Below are 12,336 nucleotides of genomic sequence, written 5' to 3'. Positions count from 1 at the left end.
CAAATGTTTCATGTCATGTACGTCTTTGTAACCTGCTACTGGATGCTTTGAATTTCCCTCGGGATCAATAAAGTATCTATCTATCTATCTATCTATCTATCTATCTGTTGGCTGATTTAGATGTGAGCTTTCTTTGTTCAGGGTTAGAAAGTACATGGGTCATGTATTAGAAGATTAGGTTGTTACATGATGTGTTGCGCTTACGTTTCAGTCTAGTTTCCATGCAGGAGGGAAGAATCTCAGAAAGTCTCAGACGGAGGTATAGAGGCTCAAAAGACAGCACTGGCATCTGCATGAGTATATGATGACTTACAGATTCACATGTGAAGACACTTCAGCTTTACAGCGTTCCTCCCACAGCTGAAAAGTAAGCTGTGTGCCGGAGAGAGAGAGAGAGAGGTACTGATGACTCCTGAGAGAAAGTTGACCAGCTTGACGAATACTTTTCCTCACCTATCGGACACCGTCAGTGAAAAAAACTAAGGGTCAAATTCAGTCCACGTCAATCTCCCTCCTCAGCATTCATCTGGCACTATTCCATCCGTCTCCTGCTCTTCTCATCCATCATTCTTCCACTATGGCTCAATCTCTCTCTCCTTCTTTGCAGAACTCCCCTCTTTTCCAGTACCTGCACGATTTAGGCCACACAGACTTCGAGGCATGTCCAACGGCATCACAGGATGAAGACTACGGTGGACAAGAGGGAGACGCCACATCTCCCGATGGAGCTGCACAGAAAATTAAAGTAAGGTCCTTCTCCAATCTTGCACAACAACTTTTTACATCACACCTGTCCTCCTCTTATGAAATTATATATAGTTGATCGGACAATTTGTCAATACAACACAACACCTACATTCACATTATTCATCACTTTTTTGATCAAATTAAAATAACACATTTCAGCGATTACCTAAATGAAGCAAGCAATAATGAAAACGAGCGATAGTTATATTAGCTGTAGATTGAAAAATTTAAATTTCAGTTAACATAGACACTATTAGTGTTGGCTTACTTAAAGGGTGTGGCTCCAACGACCCCCCAATAACTAGATGAGCAGTCTGCGTCCCTGCCTCGGGGCTCTGTGTGTCACTGTTTGACCCGTGCAGTCAGACAGAAAGTAATACATATGACTGTTGTTGACTCCATCACAGCACATTAACAACCACAGACTGTTATGTTCACTGGGTCACATGCTTTGCTTCAATCAGACAAGACATGGCAAGAAGGGCTCTCTACAAACACATGGAGGTATCTTGTACTTTTGAAATTGCATGTTCTTCACTCGGCAGTAACAAACAGCAGCTGCCTGTTTTATTTTTTTTATATAAAGAAAACCTCTCGCTGATGTGCATCTCGCTCCTGCTGTTGTTCTGATCTTGCCGGAGATAGCACAAATATGATTACTGCCACCACACTGTGACGTGATTCCTGCCTCCTGTGAGCATCCTCTTACAGTCTGTCTCATATTGATGTCATTTGTAAGTCTTGTTTTTTTTTTTATTTGATCTGTGTGCACCCCAGCTATGCAATCAAAGCAACTCTGTGAGCTCTGAATGCTTCTTTCATTCATCAAATTGTAATGAATTTAGTTTTGAGTCGGCCTGTGATTCCATACAGACTTTTAATGTGTCCCGGGATGCTCTGGATCACATGACCCCGTCTCCCCCCCCCCCCTCCTCTCAGGACAGGAAACATTGTTGTGTTTGCTTGGTTCAAGAACTTTCCGTCCGTGTCACGCTTCCTCTCTGGTACGCTGTTTTTGTAAGGAGTTAAGGATTGGGGATGAGACAGGAAAGCTTTTGGCTCGTCCCTCGGTGACTGGTTTCCTGGAGCTCTGATAAAGTCGGAGCCGAGGCCAAACACCGTGTTCACGTAGACAGTGAACAGAGTTCTTCTAATGAATAAACAGACGCATTGTCCTGTCAGAGCAGTGCAGTATGCGTGACCTGATACTTATGAAAGCATGTGAAGTGATTTGTATGTTGAAGCTGGTGATGTTTAAGTAACATAAAGAAGCAGGCTTAGCCCAGACTCAATGAAAGAAGGAACACAACAAAGGCTCCTGGGGAAAGTCCTCAGACTGGTTTTCACAAACGCTACTGAGAACGAAGAGTGAATAACACTCTCTCTCCCTCTACCAGTACCTCTATATGACCACCACTAGTACAGCTCCTTTCATTGTCCCAGGTGGGAGTTAAATTACGCTTAAGGTTGATTTCTCTACACTAAATGAATATTGAAATGTAAAGGCATGACGCCAACATATTTGTATGGGACTTTGGAACATGACATCACTGATAGACAAACATACCTCTGTTTGGTGAAATTAAATATTAAGCCATGATTATACTGTACGTCCAGATTTTGTTTGGTTTTGTCTTGCTGAAATCATAGGGTTGTCACGATACCAAATTTTTAAAGGTCACATCTAATCCTCCTCTTCTTCAGTTTAAATAAGTCTCAGAGCTCCCCAGAACCTGTCTGTGAAGTTTATTGTTCTAAATCCACTCTGATCCTGTATTTGATCATGTCTAAAAAACCCTCTTATTTCAGCCCTGCTCAGAACAGGCTGTTTCTGTGTCTGTAGCTTTAAATGTAAATGAGCTGTGTCTGACCACGCCCCCTCTCTGGAAGGGCTTGGGCTTTCTCACTCCAGAAAGTGGACTAGACTAGAGACACATGGTGAAGTGTATTTTGCATAATAAGTGACCTTTCTTGGATACAATTCTTGTAAATAACAGATGATATTGATACCAAGGCAAAAAAACAAATACAATTAGAGGCACCAAATATTGGGTCATTTCTTTTTCTCTTTTTTTTACATATCCATCTGTCTATGCTGAGTGTGTCTGTTCTCTAACATAGTGGATGTGGAAGCTGCAGTGATCCCTGTGATACAGCAGGAGAATACTGATGAGTTAAGAACTGACTGTGTGCCAGTCAGGATGTAATACAGTAGAGAGAGTGCTGAGACATTATGGGAGTTCATTTACATGAATACATCATCTATGTTGGAGCATCGGCTGGGAGTAAGCTGTCTTGACACTACAGAGAGGGCCGCACAGAGTTGTGGCCCACTTGTGTCGGGGCAGTCCTGAAGCTTAGCCTCCAACCAGTAATCAATACTACTGCGGCCTTTAGACTAATAACACTTGTGCCCCCCCCCTCTCCCCTGAGAGAAGGGTCATCACTGTGTGTGTCTGCTGCAAACTGGAGAACACACACACTTCACAGGATGTTATTATAATGCTGATTACATTTTTAACTTTAAAAAAAAGGGGGGTTGATGTGTGTGACATTAGTAAAGCATCCTCACACAAACGTCTTTCAACATGAGGCTTGTTTTTATACAAAGCATTTCACAGACGCCGAAAAACGCTCTAAGCTCATTAGCACGTTGTAGATCCTATTTATGATTGGGCAATACCAGTTTGGTATTTTGTTTTTTAGGCTCTTGCAGGGGGAAAAAAAAACTTGCAGCATTGCGGAAAAGTTTTAGGTTGTTTTTGCATCAAATGTCAACGCACTTTAAAATTTGAGGCACCACGTCGCTCGGGTTGTGTTTGGATGTCTGCGCCTGTTTACAGAGAGGAGTCAACAGTCCTGTGAATGCTGGGACATAAAAAAACAAAAAAAAAGTGTGTGTGTGTGTTCCTGTGTTGTGTTTCCATAAAGGGATGAGCAAGTGTGTATCTTTTTCTGGATCTAAAAGAGTCCTTCCTCTGCGTCCTTGAAACATGTATTTTAAAAGTTTTATTGTTGCTGTAAAATGTAAACATTTAGTTAGAGTACCAAAAAGTGGAATTCGACAAATGTGGTTTTTGTGCAACTCGGAGCGACACAGGAGTGTTTCTAAGAAAACACATCGCTCTTATTGTTGTTCCCCAAAAAGAGTCTGTCTCCTGGGAGACTCCTTTGTACAGTGAGTGTGGTTGTTTGTTAGAGCATGGTGTTTTTATTGAGCTGATATACAGCCAAGGGAGGACAAGCACTAAAAGGTGACTGAAACACTTGCAGGTGAATTATTACAAAAACATTTCATTTTGAAAAGCTCTGTAATAAAACTTGAATCGTGACAGTATTGATTTAATTGGATTTCAATGTTTCCTCTGTGTGTGATTGGCAGGGCGGACGCTGGTGGAGAGTGGCTGAAGCCCTGTGGAGATGGAGTCCATTTCACCAGGCGGCTGCATCTAATAAGCTGGGGCAGCAGCTGGTAGGTCGAATAAGAAACAGAAAGGAATGCTGGTGCACCTTTTTGAAGCACTGCTTTAAATGTGTTTCTCCTTTTCTCGTAGGACGCCGTGTTCGGCCAGTACTCGGTGAGGTGCATTCTGGACCAGGACGTGCTGCTGCAGGAGGATGTGGAGCTGATCGAGCTCTTGGACCCGGGTCTGCTCACCCTCGGGACACCCCCCTCCTCCTCGTCCGGCCGAGCGAACGCCCTGCCCAGACCGAGCCTCATAGCCAAGCCGTCACTATGGTATATTGTTTGGCAGGAAACACACACAGATAGTAATGTAATGTAATACATTCCAATAAAAAAACATAACAGACTGAAAGCATGGATCAAAATAATGGATTGGCCTCGTGACCTTTTCTGGCAAAAGTAAACATGTAAACTTAATTCTCTCTTCTTTCTTTTTTGGAAGGAATATTTTGACCTTACCCAAAATACTTACTAAGCTCTCGGTAGAATCAAAATGTTCTGTTCTATCTGGAATTCCAGAGAAAAGCATGAGGGAGGAGATGAATAGCTATGTTGATGAGGCTTTTAAGGGTTATAGTCACAAAAATATCTCCTTATGGATACAAAATTAGCAAATTTGGTTATTATTATAAGCACCAATAAGAGTAGCGCCTTTTCGTCCTATTTTGCTGTAAAAAGATAAAATGCAGTTTTTCTCATTCACATGTCAAACTGTTCTCTCCCAGTTTTTACAACACATTTGAAGTAACGTTGGTTAAGACAAAATGTACTGTATAAGGTCGCACTCGTCTAAATTCCCTCCTCTTCTCCTCCCACAGGGACATGGCTGGTTTGGTCGGCCTGGCTGCAGTCCTTCTCGGTCTCTGCTCCGTCTCCGAGGGCCTGTGGTCGCTGGCAGCCGCTCCGTGGAGCCTGGTGCTGCTGGGCTGGGCGGGGCTGCGGGGTGTCACGCTGTGGAGACGGGCCCGCATGCAGAGAGCCGTCCACGCGCGGGTCACGCAGCTCCAGCTCCTGGTCCATAACAGCAAGACTCTGACGGGACTGTCTCGCAAAGCCCTGCGCCTGGTGCAGGAAACGGAGGTCATCTCCAGAGGGTTCACCCTGTAAGTATGCTCGTTTTTATGTCCGCCTGCATACAACGTCAACCAATCATATGAAGCGACTGTGCATTGTCCTGTCATGTCTCTGTCTGTCACTGCATTGTCCAAGCCTGCTGAGTTCATTCATTCACAGCTCTAGTTAACTTAGCTTCTCAGGTTGTGTGAGTAGTTTATGTTATCACTTCTTTTAGATCACTATTTGTGTCTTGTCTGTTTGTAGCTTTAGCATTGTCCAGAGAAAACACTGATGATCTAGCATTAGACTTCAATCACAAGCAGGAAAAGTTTCACATTTTTTTGGATATTGCCTCTTTTTCTTAAAATACGAAAATGTTGATACCACTCTTAATGTCTGTAATGCCAAAGCCAGCAGCAAATGAGCCTAGCTTAGCATAGAAAACTGGAAACAGCTAGCCTGGATGCCAGGAATTACCAAAAAAAGACTTAATAATAATAATAATAATAATAATAATAATAATACATTTTCTTTAAAGGCGCCTTTCAAAACTCTCAAGGTCACCTTACAGAGCAGAGATAAAAACAACAAAGTAACAACACAACCATAAAATTAACATTAAAAACACAAATGTACTGGATGTAGAGGAGTTATGAGAGCGGGTGGAGAATGATCAGACTGAATATGCCAGATTAAAAAGATGTGTTTTGAAATGAGATTTGAAAATGGAGAGAGAGTCGATATTACGGATTTGTGGTGGGAGGGAGTTACAGAGGTGGGGGGCAGAGCGGCTGAAGGCCCTGGACCTCATGGTGGACAGGCGGGCGGTTGGTGCAGTGACCTGAGAGTGTGGGTAGGTGTGTTGATGTGTAGGAGTTCAGAGAGGTAAAGCTTATTTATCACTTCTTTTATGTACACATGAAAAAAAAAACCTGATATAACGTGTTCATCGTCGACCTTTAGCGCACGTTGATTTTAGAGCTAGGCTAGCTGTTTCCCACTGATTCCAGTCTTTGTGCTAATATAGGCTAACCAGCAGCAGCAGCAGCTGTAGTTTCCTATCTAATGCACAAACATGTGAACGGTATCAATCTCGTCATACAGCTCTCTCTAAACAAGTCAATAAGCACATTTATCAAAGTGTCAAGCTGTTCCTTCAGTAGCATGTCTTGTATTGTTTCACACCTGTGTAGTGTTCACGTCCCAGTTTGTCGGTTTTGTCGACCTTTAGTGATGTTGTGTTCAGTGTTGTATGTACCCCCCTGCCTCTTCGGGACCTCTCCACAGTTGTATCACATTTCACTTGTCAAGTTTGCTCGACAGGGTGAGTGCGGCCGGCTCCTTTAGCAGGGCGGGGCCGGGGGGGATGCCACGGGGCCAGCAGCTGATTGGACTGAGGAAAACGCTGTACCGGGCGCTCCGATCGGCCTTCAGAGCCTCACGCAGAGCAACCTGTCACATGCTGAAGGCATATCCTTTACCTGGAGAGACACAGTGAAAGATGATCCAGCACTTAGACAGAACATGTGTGTTCATATCTTTAGAGTGTCGGGGGGAAGAGTTGTTATTGTTTGAGTTAAACGGCTGTTACTAGGCAAGAGTCAAATGTTGGTTCTTACCTCTTGTTTGTAAAACATGCAGTTGAATCCATTTAGATGAATTGATGGTAATATTCATAAGACAACTATAGTTGCAGATTCGATGTGTCCTTAACCCCTCCCAACGTTCCCTCTGAACTCTGAGATCGATAATGTGACAAACTATGTTTCTGCCGTGCCGCTGAAGGAGCTCGGGCTCGGCCTGGGTATCGAACACCTCGGAGACGAGCAGGCTCAGGAGCTGACCGATGACTACAGTCTTCCTGCCCTAAAGGTAAGAGCTGAGAGAAGACAAGGAGCTGATGGTAGCTGGTCAGAGCCCAATAAAGAAGGATGATAAGAAGGTAACAATTAGCAAATAAGATTTACAACCTCATTTACGGTCAGTATGTACTTATGTACCAAAATCCAGCCAAAGCGTGAAGCTCTATCCTTTATGAGAAGCAGCTTCCTTTATTCAAATATTTGGTAAGTTTATGGAGTACGAATGAGAGGATTGAAAGCCCTTTCTCTCTGAACAATAAATAATTAGCTGGAACCAAAATATCAGCACCGTTCAACCAATAAAGATGCTATCACTTAAAGCAGGGGTGGGCAACTGGCGGCCCGGGGGCCACATGCGGCCCCCATCAACCCTAAACGTGGCCCTCAGGTCAATTTTTACATATCAATTAATTGGAAAACATGAGAAAATCTGCCATGAAATCATAAAAACCAGAAATATGTCCATAATAATACTTGATCACTGGTATGTGTTGAGTTAAATTTGAGACATAATTGACTGTAATCGTTTTTGTATTCTACAATTTGGCCCCCTGGCAGTGAGAATTAAATTAATGTGGCCCCTCGCTGTGACCAAAGTTGCCCCTCCCTGACTTAAAGGATCAGTCAAGACTTGTTGTCAGTTCAGTTTTGCAGAGCAACCTGCGGAAACTTTTGGAAGATACTGTGTTGAGCAGAAACATATTGCAGCCAAAAACTCCCCATGTTACGACGACAAACTGTTTTTATGCCTCAGTTTTTGTACAAGTAAAAGAAACAGCAGGCACTTTTTTTAACCTCTGGACTAAGCTAAGCATACAGGCCACTTTGGGTGGTCTTGTACTAAACGTTCAGACTTACACTGTATGATCCTACCATGTAACTCTCAACATCAAACGTGCTGCATCACAAAACACTAAATCCACTTCTCTGAGTTCCATGTGCCAGCTCTTAAGCTTGCAAAGATTGTTACATATCCAACTGTGAAGTAGAGAAGGCTTGTGGCAGAGTGATGAGTTACGTTCTTGAAGTAGCTAAAAAGATGTTTTTATGATGAAACGCTTGTGTCAAATACATAAACGTTGTTCAGTAAGTGTTGTGTTTTCTCCCCCTGCAGATGCTGTTTCAGCTGTGGGTGGGACAGAGCTCCGAGTGTTTCCGTAGACTGGCTCTACTCCTCTCGCCCCAAAGAATAGAGGATTTAGAAGAAGGCGGTTCCAAAGGAGACACCTCCCTCCCATCGTCGTCTCCTCCTCCCCCTTGCCCTCCCCCGCTCCATCGGTCCGTCGCCGCGGTGACCGAGCCCCTCCACCACGCCCTGGCCACCTGCCTCTGCGAGGTGCAGCGCAGCTACGACTTCCATCGACACTTCGAGACGCAGCCGAGGACGACGGGCTTGGACAGGACGGGCAGAGCGAGGGAGAAATGCCGAGAGCTCAACACCTTGCACACCTCCATCCGCAGCCTGCAGCTTCACCTCAAGGCCATGCTCAGCGAGTGAGACGCACACTAACACAAACATAAACCTGACCGCCTTCAATCGACACTTCACAATAAAATGAGATGAGAATTTAATGAGCGGTGTTGGAAACGGGGTCATACAGTATCACCACACAGAAGAGAAATCACAGTTTGTATTGTCAACTCTCCTTTTGTTTCTGATCATGTTCAGGATGATCATCCTGGAGGACGACCTGGAGAAACTCATGGTGTCCAAAGAGCCGACAGAGTTGTCGTTTGATGGTTACCAGGAGCTCAGCGACCGGCTGCACCAGCTGCAGCCTCACATGCAGGCCAGCACCGGCTGCTGGGAGGACACCATCTGCCAGGTGGAGCGCATGCTGAGGCGAGCCAACGCCTGTCCAGGTAAGCTTTACTAAACACTAACAGAGCGATCTATCGTTTCATATATACGGACACAAAGGGTGACATCAATCTCCTTTTGTAAGCCCTAAACTAAAATGTTGAACTACTCCTTTAAATCCTTATATTTGCAGTTTGGTCTGAACTTGTAACAGGTCACAACTCCTTCAGAGTCTGACTTCTCATAGGTTTTCATGCAGGTTAAGTAAGTTAAGCTTCCTACACTCCAGGTTCAGTACTAGGTCAGAGCTTTCACGTCACACTGCATTTCTCAGTGTGCCATAAAATATTCACAAGACAGAGCAGTGACACCTCTCTCTATTATGAAGCTTTCCACATTTAACACAGGACCTATTTTTAACTCAGACTTCCTCCTTTTCTTACAATGACTCAAGACTGTTAGCCGGTCATGGATGAAGTTGCTGCTTCACAATAATGCAGGACAAGAAACGGACCATTCAGACCTTCAATAGCTGTTGAGGTCTGCTTTGTTTTGGTTGTTTCAGTAACATCAGTTCACTTGATCTCTGCAGGTAATGCTGAGGCTCTGGAGCAGTGTGGTCTTCCTTTACCGGAAATTCCCGCTCCTCCTCCTTCTTACCCGTTAATCCTGGACCAGGATCCTGTGCCAGAAGAGCTGGTAGGATGAAATTATTCAGCTTTAACCTGATGTCTTGAATCATTTCCCTCTATTCACTAATACTGCCTGACATCTAACAACAATTACACTTCTGTCCGCCTAATTTGTTTCCCCTCGCTGTTCCATCTGAACCAGGAGTGGGAGGCCTACGTGTCCGACTCAGACTCTGACGGAGAAGGTAGAGATTCCTGGTCGGACATGCTGTCACCGGAGGAACGGGAGCGTCAGCGGCGAGAGAGGGAGGAGTCCCGTCGCGTCCTGTCGGAGCTGAAAGCGGTGCTGGGCTTCCGCGCGTCAGAGGGGGAGAGGATGAAGAGGAAGCAGCTGCTCTTCAACGACCAAGGTCTGCAGTCACACCAATCTCATCGGACAAACGTGACGACCGTGCTTGTAGAGTCGACACTTTTTTAGAATGAGGCTGTTTTTAACTTAAGTGTAGTCGAAATATAAACACAAAGACACGCTCGATGTAAGAACGACATCTAAGCAAGCTTACTGAATAAAAACAAAGATCTGCAAGACTTCTGAGCGGTTTAAATGACAGGAATCTGTTTTTCACTGCTCCCATTGAGAACTAGGGGAAACTGCTTCTTTTCAGTCATTATTCAAATACAAATAGGAAAGTGAGAGGTGTCCTGTTTCTTCCTTCTTTTCTTTCAGCTGCTGTGACTCCTTCAGCTCGTTGTGAGGCTTCAGATCCTGCCACCAACCCGTCAGACGCCGTGACTTCTCTGGGATCTGCAGAAAGTTGCGACGATGAAGGAAACCACCTTTCAGAGCGCGCCGCAGGAAGCGAAGGGGAGGAAGAGGAAGAGGAAGGAAAGGACGGCAGGGTGAGGCCCGACCCCGCGTCGGAGCCGCTGACTGAGTTCAGCTGCGGCTCCGAGGCGAAGGAAGCGGAGCTGGGAGGAGCGTCGGTCTGTTCGCGGGGAGGGGGAGGAGCGCCTGAGCTGCATCAGTACGACGGCGTCGCGGAGGAGGGGGGGGAGGGGCAGAACGGTTTGGACTGCTTCCTGACGCCTAAAGTCCCTGCCGTCTCTGTGCTGGACAGACTGACGGAGATCCACGGCTCGGCGGCTATCAGCTTCAGCTCGGCCATCGCGGCTCAGGTGGCGGCGCGCTCGCACTCGCTCATCGGGATGGAGGAGCAAACGTTTGGAGATGAAGAAGAGGAGGAGGAGGAGGAGGAGGAGGAGGAGGACAGACAAACCCCTGAGAAAAACTGAAATGAAACCTCGCGCTGAGAAGGGACTGCATTTATGTCTGGGTGTCTTAATCGATGGGTCTCGTGTTACATCTTAAATGTTTCTCAGATTTACACAAAACCTCCGTCACCCATCCGTCCGTCCGTCCGTCCGTCCACGTTACTGTCCATCACCCGACATTCTTACCGCTCTCTTGCTGTTCAAACTCAGGTACCAGAACCACTAAACCAACATCTGACCTTTACAGTGTTGAGGTCAGAAGATCCAGAATGTCTGCAGTGTACTCGGTTGACATCCACATAGTATTTATCGTTCACAGTTGTTTGACAGGTGTGGAAACAAAGATTGTAAGACAAAAAACAAAAACAAAAGTGGTTATTTAGTGGTATTCATAGAGAAATAGGAAGGACGTGGTCGTAAGTGCAGTTTTCTCATAAATCACTGTGATCAAAACACTCCAACCTTAGTTTCTGTCAGGAAGACTTGATTCTGGTTTAGGCTGGAGAAATACATTGTTAGAGGGATTTTACAAAGATGTGTTCAGACAGAAAAGAAATACACTCCATGAGATTGAATTAGCTGTCTTTGGCGACATATTCAAACTCTCCCTGAATGAAACTTACAGAGGTTAGACGTGAGGGGAGAGAACTTTCTGCTGAGTTTTGAGCTAGCTCGCTATCTAAGAGCTTGATAATCTCTTTACAGCTATTTTTACACAAGCACTCCTGAAAAATGTAAAGAAAGATTCACACAAGATTACATTTTCATCAATGGAGATTTTTAAACAGGACAAGATGAGCAGTTTGTCCACAGGGAGGCGCCAAAATCAACACAGTGAATATTCCTCACATCGATTATCCAAAGGGTCTTTGATTTAACGTCCTGTGTTTGAATGATTTGCAGAATTGTTGGAACGCTCCCTATATAGAAAAGCTAATTTAAGTGCGTTGATAAACACAACTAAAAACCAAAAATGATGATTTGTGAGGAGTGAGCTTGCTTAAATTGTACATAGGTGCACTGATTGGATAAATGATTGTTTCTTTCCACTGCTGTAGCTGCATTCATTGAATATTTTTGGAATTTGCCGTTCATTATGTCTGAACACATCCCAAGTAGAAGGACGTCCTCAGCTGATGGTAATCCCTACAGACCGACAGAAACATAAACAAGAGGAGGAGGAAGTGAGATTCTATTTTTACTATGAGCGCTTTATTTTTGTCCGATCCATCTCTCTGCTGTCTGACTGAACACAGCGGGGGTCACGCAGACATACAGGTGAACATTCATTCATAATAATATTTGGAATACAACAATACTGTATCAAAAGTGAAACAATGTTGTTTGTTTTAAGAGTCTTTGATTAGAGGGATACAGATAAGGAAGACTTGCTCGACACTTAAATTGAATGAATCGTGTGGCATGAATTCACTGAACTGTGCTGCTGTGAGGTTAAAAAAATCAAATACTTGTACGGGTTTAGATGTTTAAAAAAAAGAA

The 12,336-nt window shown here is 44.6% G+C and overlaps 1 protein-coding gene across 5 annotated transcripts in view; it reads left to right on the top strand.

The window, feature by feature from the left end:
• The window catches only part of vezt (vezatin, adherens junctions transmembrane protein), a 15,015-nt gene extending 2,679 nt beyond the window's left edge, over window positions 1-12,336 (top strand). For 3 of the 5 annotated variants that reach the window (XM_061030160.1, XM_061030161.1, XM_061030163.1), the window contains exons 2-12: window positions 608-745; window positions 4,130-4,219; window positions 4,302-4,486; window positions 5,032-5,316; window positions 6,581-6,739; window positions 6,994-7,141; window positions 8,246-8,625; window positions 8,801-8,994; window positions 9,525-9,631; window positions 9,767-9,974; window positions 10,292-12,336. In XM_061030160.1, the coding sequence (XP_060886143.1) occupies window positions 608-745; window positions 4,130-4,219; window positions 4,302-4,486; window positions 5,032-5,316; window positions 6,581-6,739; window positions 6,994-7,141; window positions 8,246-8,625; window positions 8,801-8,994; window positions 9,525-9,631; window positions 9,767-9,974; window positions 10,292-10,857 (2,460 nt within the window). In that variant the 3' untranslated portion in view covers window positions 10,858-12,336. The remainder of the gene's footprint in view (window positions 1-607; window positions 746-4,129; window positions 4,220-4,301; window positions 4,487-5,031; window positions 5,317-6,580; window positions 6,740-6,993; window positions 7,142-8,245; window positions 8,626-8,800; window positions 8,995-9,524; window positions 9,632-9,766; window positions 9,975-10,291) is intronic. The other 2 variants (XM_061030162.1, XM_061030165.1) reach the window with 1 other exon arrangement.

This window comes from Labrus mixtus, chromosome 22, assembly GCF_963584025.1.
Source record: "Labrus mixtus chromosome 22, fLabMix1.1, whole genome shotgun sequence".
NCBI classification, from domain to species: Eukaryota; Metazoa; Chordata; class Actinopteri; order Labriformes; family Labridae; genus Labrus; species Labrus mixtus.
This window is presented reverse-complemented; position numbering and strand designations above follow the sequence as displayed.